The sequence below is a fragment of the Sarcophilus harrisii genome, chromosome 3, assembly GCF_902635505.1.
Source record: "Sarcophilus harrisii chromosome 3, mSarHar1.11, whole genome shotgun sequence".
Taxonomy (NCBI): Eukaryota; Metazoa; Chordata; class Mammalia; order Dasyuromorphia; family Dasyuridae; genus Sarcophilus; species Sarcophilus harrisii.
Window position 1 is genome coordinate 435,454,309 of NC_045428.1, and position 18,674 is coordinate 435,472,982.

Genomic DNA, 18,674 nt, shown 5'->3' on the forward strand with positions numbered 1-18,674 from the left:
CCAACACTTTAGCAAAAGGGGTTTAAATGACTTGCCTAAGCTCTCAAAGAAAACAATTCTCTGTCAGGATTCAAATTCCAGTCTGCTGGGTCCCATTGCTCATCATTTTAACTGAAAGTGTACATGCATTGCACGTGCATATTTCTCAAGGAAAAGCAGTTTAGTAAACGTAATTTTTTTTCATAATGAAAGTAATAACACAAATTGCCATGCTTTTTATAATGTCATTAGGTGGCAAAGAGCACAGAACTTAAGACCCGAGTTCAACTGTGACATCATATAGTTAGTAGGTGTGTGAATCTGGGAACTTCACATAACCTCTGTCTGCCTCAGTTGTTTCATTTGTAAAATGAAGATAATCGCCCTACCTAGATAATGTGCTGAGCATAAGGTATGGCACATAGTAATCTTTATATAAATGTTGTTGTTGCAAGCCTTCAATGCTAGCTATTATTGGTGTTGTTTTAATAACATGGGAGCCACCCCGAAGCGAGCAGCTGAGCAGCACCAGAAGCTGGGAGCTTTTCTGTCCTAATAGCTAGGGTCAGGGGTAGCTTATGAGTCTGGAGAGGAAGACTTGGTTAGGTGCGCCCCCTTTGGAAAGAGAACTACAATTCCCGTGATGCTAGAGGGTGGTCTCCGTAATGACGCATTCAGTGATGGGAGGGAGGGGGGCAGGAGGAGGGAGGGAGGGCGAGTGGGTCGGCAGAACTCTTCTCGGTGTTCCCTACTCTAGGCTCAGGCAGCCGCCGCCGCCGCCGCCGCCCGCCGGAGCCGCCATGTTGGTTTGAGAGGCGATGACAGGAGGTGGCTGCTGCGTCTCGAGCTGAAAAGTGGAGGCGCAGCAGCAGCAGCAGCAGCAGCTGGGGGAGGAGGAGGAGGAGGAGGAGGACGGCGCTGAGAAAAAACCGGAACCGGGCTGTAGCGGGGGGAGAAGCACTGCTCCCAGCGGCGTCCGGCCTTGATCCACCTAACTGAGGACTAAAGGCACGGGGGAGGTGCGCAGAGTAGACGTGCACGAAAAAGAGAGAGAGAGAGAAAGAAGAAAAGAGTCCTGAGAAGCCGGAGACGATGACTCCCAAGACTCGGCTTGGCTGCTGCTGCTGCTGCTGCCGTCGGTGGGCGACCCCCACGGCCGCTTAATCCTCAGGGGAGTGCGGGGGTTTCCTGTCCCGCCCGGCCCGGCCCGGCCCGGCCCAGTCCGGCTCGGTCCGGCCCCCTCCTCGCTCCTACCTTTTCCCCTCCCCCATCTCTTCCCTCCCCCTGGGCTTTCGCTTTTGCCACTCACAAGTTAAAGGTTCTTTCTGCCTCTGTTTTTGAATCCCTCCACCCCCACCCCTACCCCCTCTAGCCCCTGGAGTGAAAGTTGAGCTGCTGCGTCCCTCCCTCGCCCCCAACCCGAGATATTCCGACCTTCCCCCACCCCTCAGCCCCAGGGTTTTTCCATCTCAAAGTCTCCCTGTCCGAGAGTTGTGCGCGTTTCTGGGTGCTCTGGGACTGGTCCGGCTCTCCAGCTATTTCTTACTCTGCATGTGTATCTGCATAGTTATCTATGTACACATCGGGACATTTTTTTCTCCTGCTTAATGAGGACTTGACTCGGGAGCCACTGTGAATCATTCTCTGGGCTGGCAAAGGAGGAAGGAAGATTTAACCCCCTCCCACCCCACTTCATGTCCATGTCTCATTCGGCTTGGTCTACCTGGCACGGTTGGTACTGTTGCTGCTCCTGCTGCTGACAGGGATCTGCTGCCATCTCTGGAGTTTTGCTCTTGACACAGAGACAGTTCCTGTGGATTTTGCTTTCTTTCTTTTTTTTTCTTCATCAGAACCTCTACCAGTCCAACAATCTTTTTCTTAAAACAAGTTTCTTTTGAAAGCACATTACCAACTTAAGTCAAAATTGGCAAAGGAGCTATTTTTGTGGCTTGAAGATCTCTGTATTTTTATTTAATCTTCAGGGTATTTATCAAACAGCAAGATGTCCAGTAATGTTCCGGCTGATATGGTAAGTGAAGGATGTATTGTTATTTAAGATGTTAGTTTGGTTTTATTTACTTAAGGAAGGGTGTTGAGTGCAAAAGAGATATTTGATGGAAATAGTTGGGAAACCACAGCGTCTGGTGATTTAGAGCACTAAAGTTGCAGCCCCTGATTTTTCCTCCTTTCTACCGGTGTTTTTGTTTGTTAGAATCATAAAAAATTGGAGAAGTAGGAGTGTTAGTAGAAAATAAGTGATCTTCCTATTTCCTCTAGAACTAAATATAAGATACAATTCTTTACCTTAATGCTTCTGAAATTGTCAATGATATCAGGTAGAACTGGAGAACTGATGTTTATTTCATGTACTGGTTAGAAACTGATCATTTAGAAAAAAATCTGTGTTATAAAGACACAGTAAGATCATTAATGCAGTAGCTGCAAACTTGACATTTTCCAAGGACGGTGAAGTACTATTACTTAGTTAAAATTATATTATGGTCTGTATTATAGTTGTAATTAGTTATCTTCCTCCTCCACCTCCCCCCCAATTTGTTGCCTAATATGTGTCTGTACAATAAGAATATTATTAAGGAAATCTCACAAAATAAGACAGTCATTATGTTAGAAATTTGCATCAGTTTTCCACGACTTCCTGTAACTGTATCAAATATTAAATATTAACATCCTTAGACTTAAAAAACAAACCACACATTATTGAATTTCGTCATATGTTTAATATTTGAAACAAAAGTACTCTTTATTAATGCTTTTGTATTTTAAAGGTTAAGGTTGTGACTTTGTTGATTAGAATGGCTGTGTAAGCTTACAATGTGGGTTTATGGTGTGAAATTACATGCCGCTTGAAATGATAAAGGCTAGTATGGTAAAGCATAAAGATGAATCATCTTATTTAAAATAGATTTGTAGTTAATATAGATGACATTAATAACCTTGTTTTTTGATACATGGTAGCTTTTAGTTGTTTATTGTATAGAAAATAGAGAGCCAAGAGAGATATGATTACACAGCAATAAACTGCATTGGCAGTTTTTTTAAATGGAAAGAAAAAAGGATTTAGTACATGTCGATATATGTTGAACTCTTATCTTGATTTTTCATTTAACTTGATGTATACATGCAGAATAAATGTAAATTCCTGCTTTAGTTGGCCTCAGATGGAATCATTTCTTTCTCAAAAAAGTCCTTGTATTCTCCTTTAATTTCTCTTCCAACACCATTCACACATCCTAAACTCACACATGACAAAAGCCATTTTCTCTAATTGAGGATGCCAGGACATGTTATCTTTCACTCTCCTGAAGTTGACTAGAGGGGTCTCTAGGTAGTGCTGTTTAATGCTTTTTTCTCTTGTTTGGTGTTGAGTAATCTGATAGTTGGGAGAGTATTAGAACTCCAGTTAAGAGATTTGTCTGTAATATTACCATTAATATTATCATTATTAATACTGTTATTTGGTATTAAAAGCCCCACATTTTCTGTCCCAAAAGCTATATTGAAGTATCATGCAAGCAAAATAATGTTTCCATTATCTAGGCCTGGTATTTCAGTTGGAGAAAAACTGGAATAAGCGTAGCATCATGTACAATATTGTCCCTGTTACAGATGACTGTTTTCTGGTCAGAGATAGGGAATGGAAGCCACAGATCAAGTATTGGAATTCGGAAAGAAGACTATGGAGTTTTTAATTTACTTTTCTGCTGCATTGCTTACATCAGTTTTTAACATTTGTAAATTAAACTGAACAATTTTATCTTCTTTAGATTGACATTATTGTAAGGCCTTGGTGTTCTCTAGTGCTTTGAGATCCTTTGATTAAAAGGAATGTGCAACCAGGGCAAAGCAGTGTTATGTAATATGCACATAACACCTTGATGTAGATGTTTCTGAATAGGTACTGTGATCTAGCCCAAATTAACTTGTTCAGAAGTTTTTTTCTAATTGTTTTTAGGAATCTTGAGATTTTACTGTGTCAGTGAAAGCTGTTAACATTCTCTTTGTTGTTAGAAACATAGATGTTGGGATATTACTTAAATGCATTATTTAATTTAACTTTAGCCCAGGATTCATAATCCAAGTTACTTTTTGAAATCATATATAAAGATTGCTTAGAAGTTGTAGGTTGATTACTTCCAGATTTGCCAGACTTGTTGGATGAATAATTTACTCTGTTCATATTTACATTGATTATTCAAAACCAATGGAAGCTGTTTTCACACATTTTCTGTTAGAGACTCCAAAAATTAAAAGCTTAAAAACTATACCTCAGAAACCAAGTTGTTTTATTGCAACAAAATTCCTAAATTGATTAGTATGTATATACTACATTCCAGTAAGCTTTTAAGCATGTATCACACAGGTGAATTAGCACACTTCAGTTTTATTTGGCCAAATTTCAAGAATTCCAAATATATAAAATTCTAATATTAGAGTAAGAATAGTACTTAGAAGGCAACATTATTATTATTCTCTTACATTATTGTAGTGAGTGCTTGTTGTCTGAGACAATACACTTTTGGGGACAGGGTGGAGCTATGGAGCTTTTTGTTTCTATCAATGATAATTCATTCTTAAAGTTCAGTAGTCATTGTTAAATCTGCTGATCTTCTAAAAGTTATAATTGTAACTGCGAGATTTTAAAATACATTTAAGTCTTGATTTTGTATTTTTTAAAAATTTTGTTACTAATCTATTTTAAATTTTAAAAAGTTTTTTTTTTTTTTGGCTCACTACATGGTATACCCATTTTCCCAGCACAAACTGGAAGATGGTTTCTAGAACTAGATTTGTGATCCTGTGGATAAGTTGGGGGTGGGGAGGAAGCTGATCATTTTTTAATGTTGTTGTTTTTGGCACTTTTAACATCACTAGCACCGACTCTTTTTTCTTAGTATTATATGAAATATTTCAAGTCATCTCATATGACATAAACAACTGTAAAATGTATTCAATTATTCCCATTTTACATATGCAAATAGATTTTAGGATCTTTATGCTAATTTGATAAGTATTTAATAATTTTATCAATATTTATTTAATGTTTTTGGTTACTGGCTTGGTTGAATAAGGAAGTTCTAGCACTTTTAAGTTAAATGGTGAAAAGTGTGCTAAGTAGCTTTAAAACATTTTTGATAATAGCTTTTTATTTTCAAAATACATGCAAAGATAGTTTTCAACTTTCACCTTGCAAAACTGTTCCATAATTTTCTTCTTCCCTTCCCACTATCTTCCTCTCTTAGACATCAAGTAATCCAGTATAGTTTAAACATATGCAATTCTTTAAACATAAGCAACTTATTTTTAAAAAAAATTTGAATTAAACATAAAAATCAATATAATAATTTTGGAAATGAATCACAAAAGTATACCATATTTTAACTCAAACAAATACAGTTCTTAGTGGATGAATTTAATGTTTCATTCTGGTTGTTCTTAATGATAACTTGAATTATTTTGATGACTGTAGGTCATATCAGCATAAGACTATTTATTATTTGTCAGAAAGAACGACAGTGGTGTAGACAGGAACGTAATCCATCTTTTTGGAGTGGTGGGAGTTCTCAAGCAAAAAATTATTTGTATTTTCAAGCATTTGTTTTTCAACTACTGAGTGTATCGCTGGACTACAATCCCATTTTTTGGAGGGGGAGAATTAGATGATGCAAGTCTGTCCCCTTAAAGATCTTTCTGTAAAATAACATCTTTCTGTCTATAAGAGGAGCTGAGTATTGATGAAAGAATTCTGGGAAATTATTTTTATATCTTTAAAGAAAAATTCCATATAATGTCATTTTTGTTATTAATAGCTAGGTAGTGTAACAAAATTCTGTTTTCCATGTTAGCTCTGAAGTGATATAATATGAAATTAATTTTAATTTATAGTACTATTTGGAGCCTTGTGCTTTTATTTCTTAAAATTGTCAATTTTGGTTAATTTCTATTTTGTATATAGGAGAAATAATTGGAGCCCTCTGGTGGACAAAATTTTATTACTGTGTAAATGAACAAACCTGAAATTGATAGTATTTTTTTGGATAAAATATCTGAATCTAAAATATGTTTAAAATAGGGTGTTGTTAGATATTAATAAAATTTCTTTTAATCTGATCTTTTTAATTTCTTTTCTAAAGCATAGTTTAAAACAGTTGATCCAAAGTATACATGAAGAAAATGCCAGTTCATTTGTATTAAAAACTTGAGCTGTGTAGACTAGGACATTGTTTACATACCCAAATAGCCATGCTAATTATGATGGGTCTAAAAATTCCTTTTTTTCCTCTCCTCTGCCCATTTCAAGCTCTAAGGTTTTAGAATCGACTAAGCACTACCAATAAATATAGGCAGATAAACATTAGTAAATATTTGTTAATATAATTGCTTATAGTTTTAATCTTTTTATAATGTTTAAAGTTTTAAACATTTTCTGTATTTTGGATTGTTATAAGTAATAGAGTCGTTAAATTCATTCCTTAGTAACAGTCTCCATTTAAGCGAATTGCTAATGGTGGCATGACTAGTGAGTATTGCAGCTGAGATTAGAACCCAAGACATCTAAGTTGAGTGCTCTCTTTTGGTTCCAGTCATTTTAAATAGGTGAATTATTTAGAGAACTAGAGACTTAAGTACTCAATTTAAAAAATAACAACAACAACAACATTTTGTATAGAAATCTTTCTAAAAGTTACACGGGGCATAATTTCCTGATGATTCAGGATCATAATTAGGAACATTAATTATTTTACTGCCCAGTTATATATATGTTACATGTTATACCTTCAGGGCTGTTAGTGGATAGAATTATTTGTTCCTATGTTAAATGGTTTCAGAATACATGTTTTTTGAAATTATGACTCTTTTTATAATTTTTCTTTCCCTTCCTTTGGTATCCATTACTTCTACTGCTTTCTTAGCATGTTTTCCTATGGTAGCAGCTCTCATATCCAATTTATTATTTCTGAATCTTCTGTGGACTTCAAATTATAACTAAATTTGCATCAAAAATAAGAAGAAATAAATTCTTAGCTCCTAAAATGTGGGTTTAACTATATATGAGATTATTTAAATATATTTGAGATTCTGAGGGCTTGTTATCATTATTATTAGAAGTTTTTGTTGTCTGTTAGCAGAATTGTGGATAGTTAAGGTATAATTTGTATTTTTGATGGGAAAATAGGCTGATTTTTATTAAAAGTTGATTTCTTTTTAAAAAATCAGATTCAACTTATTGGAACATTGAATTCCTTTCATCTTGCATTTCTTAATACTTCAGTGACTTGGTATTTAATCAGTATGTATACATACTGAAAGACTATAGTCTTTCCATCTAGGCTGATCATAGCTTCTTATAATTTAATAAAAGATCTTTGAGAATTGCTGAAGCCAGCTTGGTTATGAATGCCTTTCTTTTATCTCTCTACATCTATAGCTATAGCTATGACATAGAAGTTTGTTTTTTACATAGGAATTCCCTTTCCTTCTCTGTACTGTGTTGGGATTTCCTTCTCTCATACTTTTCATTGGCTGGATTACTTGTTAAAATTCCTGCTCTGTCTCTGATTTTTATGTTGTTAGTATGGAATCTGTTGTCACATAATTGGTAGTAGGAAGTAGAAGAAGGAGGTAAGGATAAATTCCATAAATGATCTTTCTTTATTCCCAAATATGAATGCTTACCTAGCCCCCAAAATCATTGTTTCTTGTTCTTGTTTCAGTGTTTAGTCATATATCCGTTTATAGCCAGATCTGTCTTAATATTTAATGGAGAACTATTATTCCTATCTGTAATTACACTGAAGAAATGTACAGAATAGCCTGATTATCTCCCGAAATTTAGATAAATTTTAATTTAGCACTTTTGTATAGTGAGACCTATACACTATACAGTTAAGTATCTTTGACTTTCTTTTTCCACACAGGATCTAAGTAAAAAAAAAAAAGATAGAGAGATAGTGGAAGAGTAGGGGGAATAAGTGGTTCTTGGCAGGAGGGGGAGAGAAAATGTTTTAATATTCCCTTTCATACAAAAAGCTATCCCTTCTCTCCTTCCCTCCTCCTCCAAATAAAACATTAAAAAACCCTCTAAAAGATGTGTGGGAGATAGCATTTTGTTCAGTGGTTGGGCTGGAAGAGAAACCGTGGTCAGAAAGCAGCAGGTGGTGTCAGTAAAAAGGAATTTGGCAAGCTGGTGCCTGAGACTGGGGCAAGAAAGAAAAAAAGCTTCCTAAAATCATAAAATGTGTTTGGGACATGGGGAAAGTGAGGAATGGGGAAATCTTTGTAGCTGAAAGATGGTAAAGGAGATGACCAAGCATCAGTCTTCAAAGCATTTTTGGTACTAGTTCTATGCTAAGTGATAGCTACAAAGAAAGGTAAAACCAGTTCTGACTCTTAAGGAGCCTACATTCTAATGGGAGAAACAATATGTAAAAACTTATGTACATAGGACATTTGTGTGTATGTATACATATATATGTCAAATTGGTGTATTTATTAAACTCATTATATGACAGTGGGTCTTCCACTTTGGAATTATGAAGTTATTTTCCAGTAAAAAACATTATTCAACTTGCACAAACATTTTACAGACATTTATGCAATTAACTAGCTGCTGAATTGGGTTGATCTTCTGTAAAGAATTATAGAAAATATAAAAAGAATGGTTTGACATGGGAAAGATGGATAGGTTGTGATTTTTCTGTAAGTACATTGATGAGATTATAGATTTGAGTGGGCGGGCGGAGGCGGCAGCTAGATGGTGCAGTAGATAAAACACTGGCCCTAAAGTCAAGAGGACCTGAGTTCAAATCCAGCCTCAGATACTTAACGTGTCTTAACTGAGATCTTGGGCAAGTCACTTAACCCCAATTACCTTGCCAAAAGAAAAAATTAAGATTTGAATGGGAAAGATTTTAAAGACTAAGGCAATTTTGCTTCTTATATAATTCATAATCTAGAAGCCCATGAGTTCTTAACATCCCTTTTTTATATATCATAGAACCCTTCCTTTGACTGAAGGAAATGCTAATTTCAGTTATAAGTTAGTACAAATAAAAATGTAATTTTTACCCCCATCTGAGTTTCAAGGATTCCTTGAAATCTATCTGTGGAGCTTAGATTAGGATCCTTAGAATAGAGGAATTAGAAATTAATGTGTTAAAATTCTACATAAGGTTTTGGGAGGTAGAGTGAGGAAAGATCCTCATTAACTGGATGGTAATAGGAAAGATTTAGTTGAAAACATAAATTATTGCTTTAGGTTGTAAAAGATGAATAGGATTTCTAGCAGCTAGGTGGTGTACTGGATAGAATATCAGCCCTGGATTCAGGATACTCCTCTTCCAGAAGTTAAATCCAGTCTTAGATACTTACTAGTTGTGTGATCCTGGTCAAGTAATATACCCTGTTTGCCTCAGTTTCCTCATTTGTAAAACAAGTTGCAGAAGGAAATGGTAAACCAATATCTTTGCCAAGAAAACCCCAAATGATAAAAGGGTTGGATGCAATTGAAAAATGACTCAACAACAAACCACAGGGTTTTCAAGAAGTGGAAATAGGAAATACGAGCAAAGACATAGCACAAAGTGGAATATATGTGGGAATAGTGTGTGGATAACACAGTTTAGCTAGAATGTAGTCCATATGGAGAGGGAGTAATGTAAGATGAGATTGAGTGGTATTAGAGGATCACGCATGTTAAGATTACATTTGGTTCAGATAGTTCAAGTTTTTATTGGTATTAGATTGTAAGCTCCAAGAAGTCAAGAACTGTACTGTATCTCATCTGAATTTGTTTTTTCCTTAGCTCTGCACATAGTAAATACTTTCTAATGTTGTTAACTTGCTGTTTATATTGAGTTTTATGTGGTTTGCTAAAACTTGGATAAAAACATTGAATTTTGTAAAGATAAACTTTTGATTTTTGATTTAAAAAAGATAATTTAATATGCTTTAGAATAATGGGATGTTAGGGCATGAATACACTGTAGATACTGTCTACCCTTTATTTTACAGGCGAATGAGCCAGCGTCCAAAGAGATTATCTACAAATTAAAGGCAGAGCCAGTACTAGAACAAGTATCTAGATTACTAGTCATCTCTGACTGTCTCCAAATCATTTCAGTTGTTCACTTGATCATTGTTAGAGAATTTATCTGTTTCAACCTATATTTTACTGCTTCATTTCTTAATTTAGGCATATATGCATTTGTGAAAACTTCAGTACTAATATTTTGCCTCTTGTATTCTCTGGGATTTTGATTAAGATTAAACTAAATGCCTAAATTATTTGTATGTGTTTTTAATGAATAAAAAACAAATTTGAGTGATTTTTAAGATTAAAAATATTGTCATTAAATTTGTTTTTCGAAATGAATTTGATATATATCACTTGAGACAATGATAAAACAGATTATTATTTATTTGCTTTATTTCATTGTATTATGAAAGTTGGTTTCTTTTTTTCTTGTGAAATTGGCTTGTTTGAACGATTGTAAATAATGATCTCCCTACTAAAATGAAGACAGATTTTATTCAGAGTTTAACATCCTTTGTGAAATTAAAATCTTCTTCATATTCCTGATTTGCAATAGATATAAAATTCCAGAGTAAGGTATATTTTTGATCTTTGAAGGTCAGCTGTATCACATATAATGATTTATGATAGAAAAAAAACAAACTGGTTTCTTTTATATTTTCCCAATTTTAAGATTGGCATGGTATCCTTACATTTAGTGCTAGATTATTGGTTAGATATTTACCACTTAATACTGTCTGTTGACTTGAGCATTTATTTATACATAAGTGCTATGTGAAAGTTAGTATAATGGATTGTAGACAAGGACTGAATTTAAAATGTTAATAATTTTCAAAAGGGACACAGAGATTATAGGATTATAATAATTCCTAGGAAAAGTGCCAGTGACACTTGATTAGAAATAAAGAGAAGCTTGCTATCTTCTATTTTTTTTTAAAGCAGCATAAACAGAATTTAAAAAAATTTCTATTTTTACATATTAAGAGATTTTGAACATTTGAACAGTTTAACTTCTGTGATAATTTTAAAAGAGGAACCAACAGAAAGACTATTTCTATCCATCTATGTCTCATTTAAATGTGATTCTGAAAGTTTTATACCAGGACTAAGACATTTTTTGCTTGTGACTCCTTTTTGCCTGAGAAATTTTGGTGTATTACAAGGTTTACAAATCAAATGTTTACTAATAATAGATAATAATTTCACAACACCCCACATTCAGTTTTGCAACCTCCAAAGGGATCACAACCCACAGTTTAAGAAGCTTTGTTATGCTACATATTTTTGTAATTCAAATCTTATTAGTATTATAATTAATTTCTTTAGGTTAAAGTAAAGTGCTAATGAAGCTGAGTTTGTAGTTTTAGTTCTCATGTATACATTTAGTTTAACACTACACAATCATAGATTGTACTCCTAATTCTAGTTAGTTTTTTCTTAAATGGATGCTAGTAGTTGGACCCAGGTGGGAATTATTAGATAGTGCCATCATGAAGTCAGCAAGCGACTATTAAGATCTAATGTGTGCCAAGTATTGTACAAAGTGCTGACACCATAAAGAAGGCCAAAAAAATCCCTTTCCTTCAAGGAATTCATGTTCTCATTGGAGAGAGAACATTAAAAACTACCTACAAGATACACACAAGCCAAATTAGAAGTAATCCCTAACAGAGGGCACAAACAATAAAGAGCACAGGGAAAGACTTTTTCTAGATAGTGGCATTTTAGCACAGAGGAAACCAGGAGGCAAGGGCAGGAGGAAGGAGAGCATCCCAGGTATGGGGGATAGCCAGCCAGTGAAAATGTATGAAGTGTCTTGTTCAAGGGATGGGGGAGGGAAAGCCACTGTCTCTGGATTGTGAAGTATGTGTAAAGGATTAAAGTGTAAGACTAGAAAGAGAGAAAGGGATTTAGGTAGGTTATAAATGGCTTTAAAGACCAGAGAAGTTTATTTTTGATTTTAGAGGTAATAGGGGAGCCACTAAAGTTTATTGAGTAGGGGAATGAAGTGGTTAGACCTATACTTTAGGAAGATTCCTCATTCAAATGAGTGAAGGTTGTACTGAGAAGACTATTGCAATCTTCCAAGGGTAATGAAGACTTGTACAAGATTGTCAGTGTCAGAGTATGTTGCAAAAGAAGAAATAACAGGACTTGGAAAAAAATTGGATTTGAATTTGGGGGAGAGGGGAACAAAAATTAAGGAGTGGAGGATTACTTATTTTTGACATAAGTAGAGAAGTTAGGAAGAGGTGAGCATGATTAGCTCACTTTTGGACATGTTGACTTTAAGAAGTGTTATGAAGCATGTAGTTCAAGATATCCAATAGGCTATTTGAAGATGTGAGACTGGCAGTTAGGAGAAGGGTTAGGACAGGATAAACAAATCTAGAAATCAACATGTAGATAATACTTGAATCTATGGAAGCTGATAAGGTTATCAAGTGAAATATTGTAGAAGACGAGAACCCAAGACAGAGCTTTGGAGTACTCTCCTCACAACTTTGATGAATATCCTGTCAAAGAGACTATATAAAGGAACAGTTAGATAGGAGAACCAAGAAGGAGCAATGTCACAAAAACCTAGAGAGAAGAAAGTATCAGAAAGAATGCTGATAGTGTCAAAGGCTACAGAGACCAAGGATTATGGTTGAGAAAAGTCTAGTAGATTTGATTATTAAAAGGTCATTAGTAACTTTGAAGAAGGCAGTTTCAATTGAATGGTGAGGTCAGAATCCAGACTGCAGAGATTAAAAAGAGAATAAAAAGAAATGGAGACAAAATCACAAGTCACTTTCTTTGAAGGACATTAATCCTAAAATGGAGGTGAGATAGAGGACAACAGGTAAGGGACATCGATAAATCAACTTTTTTTTTTTTTTTAAATAGTAGAGAGTCCATGGGTATGTTTGTGGGCAAGAACAAGCAGCCAGTGGACAGGGAGAAGGTGAAGGTAAATGAGAGTGGGAATCAGTCAATATTTATTATATACTTGGTATGTGCTAGACACTATGTTAAATTCTGGCGATACAAATATCGGGAAAAGACAATCCCTGTTTACATGATGCTTACAATCTATTTGGGAAAGCCAATACATGAAAGGAGTTGAAAAGTGTTGGGGGACTTGGTAAATAAAGATATGATGGAAAGCTCAGAAGTCCCAAAATAGTACAGTTAATGGAAAAATGAGAAGTTTTGAACTGAGTTCTCTCCTTAAATGGAGGTTTTGGAGTTCAAAGAATGCTGATAATGTGGCTGATTGGATTTGGCTGGATGTTTTCCTGAAGTCTGGTGGAAAAGTCAGAGAAGTCCCAGGTGAGAAATGAGGAAATGGGAAATGAGATAAAACGGGATGGAAGGAAATGAGATAAAACGGGATGGAAGGGAATGATTTGTGCCAGGTAAAGGCTTGCTTTGGCATTGAGAAGGGCTGCCTTTTCATATAAGCAGGAACAAAGGAGGACAAAATACCATTTTGCAGAGACCTGAAGAGATTCAAGAATATGTCTCTTTCTTGAACTTTCTCTTTTACTGTTGCAAAGAATAAAAATGACCCTCATTTGGCAATTTTAGAGTGCTCTTCTACCCTATACTATGCAGCCCTTCCCAATCTCATAAACCAGTCTTACGACTTATGACTTAGTAGTGTCATATAATTCCAAGTATTGGTAAGTTTATACTAGCAAGAATTTATTAAAGAGGCAGTACTGCTTGGAAAGCTTAAAATAGAAATCTGTTGTGTTTAAAGGTCTATCAGTTTTATAGATCATTTTAATTCTGGTCAAATTTTTTTTTTTTTTTTAAAGATGTTACAATATATATTAGATACAATATATGTGTGCAGAACCGAACAGTTCTCTTGTTACTCAGGGAGAATTGGATTCAGAAGGTATAAATAACCCGGGAGGAAAAACAAAAATGCAAACAGTTTACATTCATTTCCCAGTGTTCTTTCTTTGGGTGTAGCTGCTTCTGTCCATCCTTGATCAATTGAAACTGAGTTAGATCTTCTCTTTGTCGAAGAAATCCGCTTCCATCAGAATACATCCTCATACAGTATAATTGTTGAGGTATATAATGATCTCCTGGTTCTATTCATTTCACTTGGCATCAGTTCATGTAAGTCTCACCAATCCTCTCTGTATTCATCCTGCTGGTCGTTTCTTACTGAACAATAATATTCCATAACATTCATATACCACAATTTACTCAGCCATTCTCCAATTGATGGGCATAATTCTGGTCAATTTTTTTAAAAAACAGCAAAGGAAAACATCTTCTAAACTGTTGCACTTTAATTTTTATTCTGTATTTCATCAGGCTCATTCTTTGGCAATGATTCACCCATTATCAGATGGGGAATGAAGTAGAAGTTCTAAGTTAACTTTTTGAAATCCTAATTAGTCCAGTTCTGCATATCAAAAAACTGAGACAAAGCTCTGATTTATTGATATTACTATTAACTATTTAAAGGAGAAATTATGCAGAAAATACTTATCCCATTTGTCTCCTTGTCCCTGACCACTTGGATGTTATTCATTTTTGCATGACTATGTCAATTAAATGCTAGTAAGAAAAAAAGGTACATTTGTATTGCTATGATTATTTTTGGTTTTGTGTTCTTCCACAAAATGAATACACCTCTAAATATTTGGTTGCTGCTGCTGCTATATCCCTGATTTTTCCCTCTTCATGTCATTGGGAGGGAGCAGTTATCTGTATTACCAGATAATTGAAGTGTCTTTCTCTAAGTGACATTTTTTGTCTTTTTTAAAAGGATATCTTTTGTACAAAATGTTTTATGTTTGCCTGGCTTATTGATGAATGTAAACTGAATGTAATTTAAAATTTTCTTGATAACAGAGTGTTATTGTTATACTGTTCTGTATTATAGCGATCTCACCAAATGATCTTAGACTACTCTGTTCTTGTGCTTATTTTTCTTTTCTTACCTCCTAGTTGTTACTTATCACTTCTTGTTGCTACCAATATTTTTTTTCTCTAGCCATTTCTCCAATAAGATCACTAGGTTTATTAAAACTGGTTAAGATAAGTGATAATGGACTCTGAGGGAAGATCTAAAGCATGTTTAGTATATTGCATAAATTTTAGTTCATGGGTCTTGTGACATTTTTTAGGTTTACTAAACTAAAATAGTTTTACTGATTCTTTTATACATCAAATGTCTTTTTTTTCTCCCTGTTTCTCTGCTATGATCTGCTATAATCAGATGTTTATCTGATTATGTTGGATAAATAATGTGTACAATTTTACAATACTGTGTAATGTACAATAATATATACATTTTGATCAGAAGTTTTCTAATCCTCTTAATCTAAACTTTAGATTTCATCATCTGATTGGTGTCTTGGAAATTCCTTTCTTCCTTGGATATTATGATAGTTGCTAGGGATAGCCATAAGTGCACTTGTAGGTAAAGTATTGTCAACAGCAGCATACCTTGACATTGAAAAGGTATTAACTTGTTTTAAGAGATATATTCTTCAAATCTTTTACAGGAATAGATTAATTACTCCATACAGAGATTTTTCAAGTAGGGGGTGTTTTTTTTTAATTTTAAAATTCATATCTTGTTTTTATATCATTAATTTTCAAATAAATTCCTTTCCCTATCCAACAAGCCATTATTTGTGCCAAATATTTAAAAAAAAAAAAAAGAAAGAAAAAGGGGAAACAGTTCAGAAAACCCAGCCTAACACATTAACTATGTCTAATATTATATGCAATATTTCAAATTCTCTAACTCTTCATTGAAGCATTTTCTCACTTATTCTTCAGGATCCAAATTAGTCTTTATAATTATATAGTATTCAGGTTCTCTATCTCTTTTTCTTCTCTATTTACAATATTGTCATTGTTTGCATTTTTTCTTATTTTTCTCTACAAGTATTTGTCTAAATCTTATTAAATTTCTGTGAATTCTTCAAATTCATTATATCCTTAAGTGCAGCAATATTCCATTGTACCCTAGTACCATGGTTTGTTGATCCATCCATCTTTTGGACAGTGTGTTTTCCTCTCAGTTCTTTGCTACAACAAAAATACTACAAAGAATCTTTTGGTATACGTGGGATTTTCCTTTCTGTCTTTGATTTTCTTGGCGTGTATATATTTAGAGGTAGAATCTCTCAATCAAAAGATTTGGACATGTTAGTCATTTTAAAAACATATTTAAATTGCTTTTTGGAGCATTAGTCTAATTCAGAGCTCCAGCAACACTATATTAGTGTGCTTGTCTTCCTGCAGCCCAGGAGGGTTTTCTTTTAAAGAGGGGTTCCCTAGTGTATTTTAGTATTGATTTACAGAACATTTACATGATAAATATGTATAAGGTGGGAGAGGCGAAGTTAACTGAAAAGAAGTTTGAGTCAGCTAATTGAAGATCAAGGAATATAAAACATCTTTAAAATAATTGCAAAAATATGATACTGTTTATGAAATTATATGCACATACTTTTTATAATGTCTGATTTTTTTTGTTGACTGATAACCAAATGTGAACATTTCTATTTACAAAGCACTGATAAAGAAACTGCAAATCTTACTGCATATAGCTTGCCATTTCAAAAACTATATACCCAGGTCATTGTGTTTATTTCAAAGCTCTCTCTTACTTTTCTTTGTTTTTCTCTGAATTGTAGAATCTCCTGTTTATTTAAAAAAATTTATTACATTGTGTTTCAACAATGAAATGTGTCATTGATAGTTTTTTTTTCCATTTCTTTGGCATTATTATTCTAATTCAATCCCTTCCTTCTTTCCCCCCGCCCCAAAAAAAAAAAAAAGACTACAATTCCTTCTCTTTCTACATACTTTTCAAGAACAGCTCAGCCTTTATGGGAGTTATAGATTTTGTGATGTCATTGGTAATCTTTAAGAATGAAGGACAAACAACAACATTCAGTAAAGGAGTATCTCTGGCCTTTTACATTTTCTCAGTAAGTTTTCGTTGGGCAGAAACATTCACTGAGACAAAATTTGTTCCTTTTTTGTGTGTGTGAAAGTTGAGCATCCAGCCCAACCTGTTTGTCTTAAATGCTGAAAGGAAGCTGATTGCCACACTCAAGAATAAAACAAAGGACCCCAGATGTAGTGCTTAAACAAGTTGAGATCTAATGGAAAAAAATCTTTTATCTAAACGGGTTATCTATCAGAATTTTTTGAGTTGATATTTGTTGGTGAATATATCTTTGAGTTTAAATGCAATTTAATAGATTAAATTTTGACTAATTTGTAGGATTATTATTATCTCAACTAACAACAATTGAAGATTGAGGTCAGGGAAATAATTTAAAGATTTTCATTGGCATTACTAAACTGAAATTTATCAGTATGCTAGGTAGCATGCCCTCCAATTGTATTTTTTTTTAAAATTCAGTTTTATTTTCAGTTTCAGATCTCTCCCTCCATCCAAATCCTCCTCCATCCATTGAGAAAGCAAGGAATAAAAAGTCATTGCAAAGCTATCATATAACTGACTTGTGTAATGAAAAGGCAAAGCACTGAATACATCAAAGGATGATTTCACTATCTTCATCATATATTATAGAAAGATAGTTTGCTCCTAAGAAATTAATCTGTAGTATATAACTTAATACATGAATCATATACTGTCAATTGTATAATTTTGTTATTCATCTCTTTCATTTGTGTTCCATTCTTTGTGATCCTTTGGGATTTTCTTGGCAAAGATACTGGAGTAGTTTGTGATTTCTTTCTCTAGCTCATTTTACATATGAGAAAACTGAGGCAAACAGGGTTCATGACTTGCCCAAGATCACACAGCTAATAAGTATTTGAGGCAGGATTTGAATTTAGGTCTTCCTAACTCCAGATCTGGCACTATATTCACTGCATTACCTAGTTGTGTATAGTAGTATAGTATTTAGATTTAAAAAAACAATATAAGCTATGCATGCCTGTAGCTCCTTGATATTGAATATAAATGTTTTCTGTTATTAATTTATATAATAATCCATTTCTCCTATCATCTGGTCATGTGTTATATGTCTGACTTTTTCTTTATGTCCATATAAAATATGATGTCTTGTTTTCTTGGTGACTTAAATTGCTTCCATTAAAATTCTATTTTAGTGACTTTTGTGGTGTAGTGGTGATCCTGCATACCTCAGATATGTTAGTGCAATACAGGTTTTGTCAGGTTCTGTCAGAATGAAAGGCTTGAGGTATGGTCCAGCAACATAATATATGACTCATCTTAGGACCAACCTACTTACATTTTTAAAAAAGCTCATCATTAGTTTGGCAGCATAGTGATAAAAATTTTTGGTCATGTACCAACTATAAAGGGACTGAGAATGCATATACTAACGCAAACATGGATTCCTAGGACATTGAAATTAGTTAACTTTATAACTTTTGCTAAGAAAACGCTATTTCTTTATGGAACTCTTACACAAATATGTATGTGACACATATGCGTATTTATGAAAATAAATACACATATGTATAAATATGTGGCACATGTACTGAAATTCCCTATTGTAAAGAATGTACAGTTAAGAAATTTGAAGCATTGTAGCTGAGGATCAGATCACTCAAAGGTCACTTAAGAAATAGTTGGCAGATGTGAATAGGTTACAGTTGTAAACAAGGATTT

General features: G+C 34.1%; 1 protein-coding gene across 1 annotated transcript in view; it reads left to right on the forward strand.

Moving 5' to 3' along the window:
* The first annotated feature begins 707 nt into the window (after positions 1-707).
* The window catches only part of UBL3 (ubiquitin like 3), a 78,297-nt gene continuing 60,330 nt past the window's right edge, over positions 708-18,674 (forward strand). Inside the window, exon 1 of the mRNA XM_003764491.4 lies at positions 708-2,008. Within this exon, the coding sequence (XP_003764539.1) occupies positions 1,982-2,008 (27 nt within the window). The 5' untranslated portion in view covers positions 708-1,981. The remainder of the gene's footprint in view (positions 2,009-18,674) is intronic.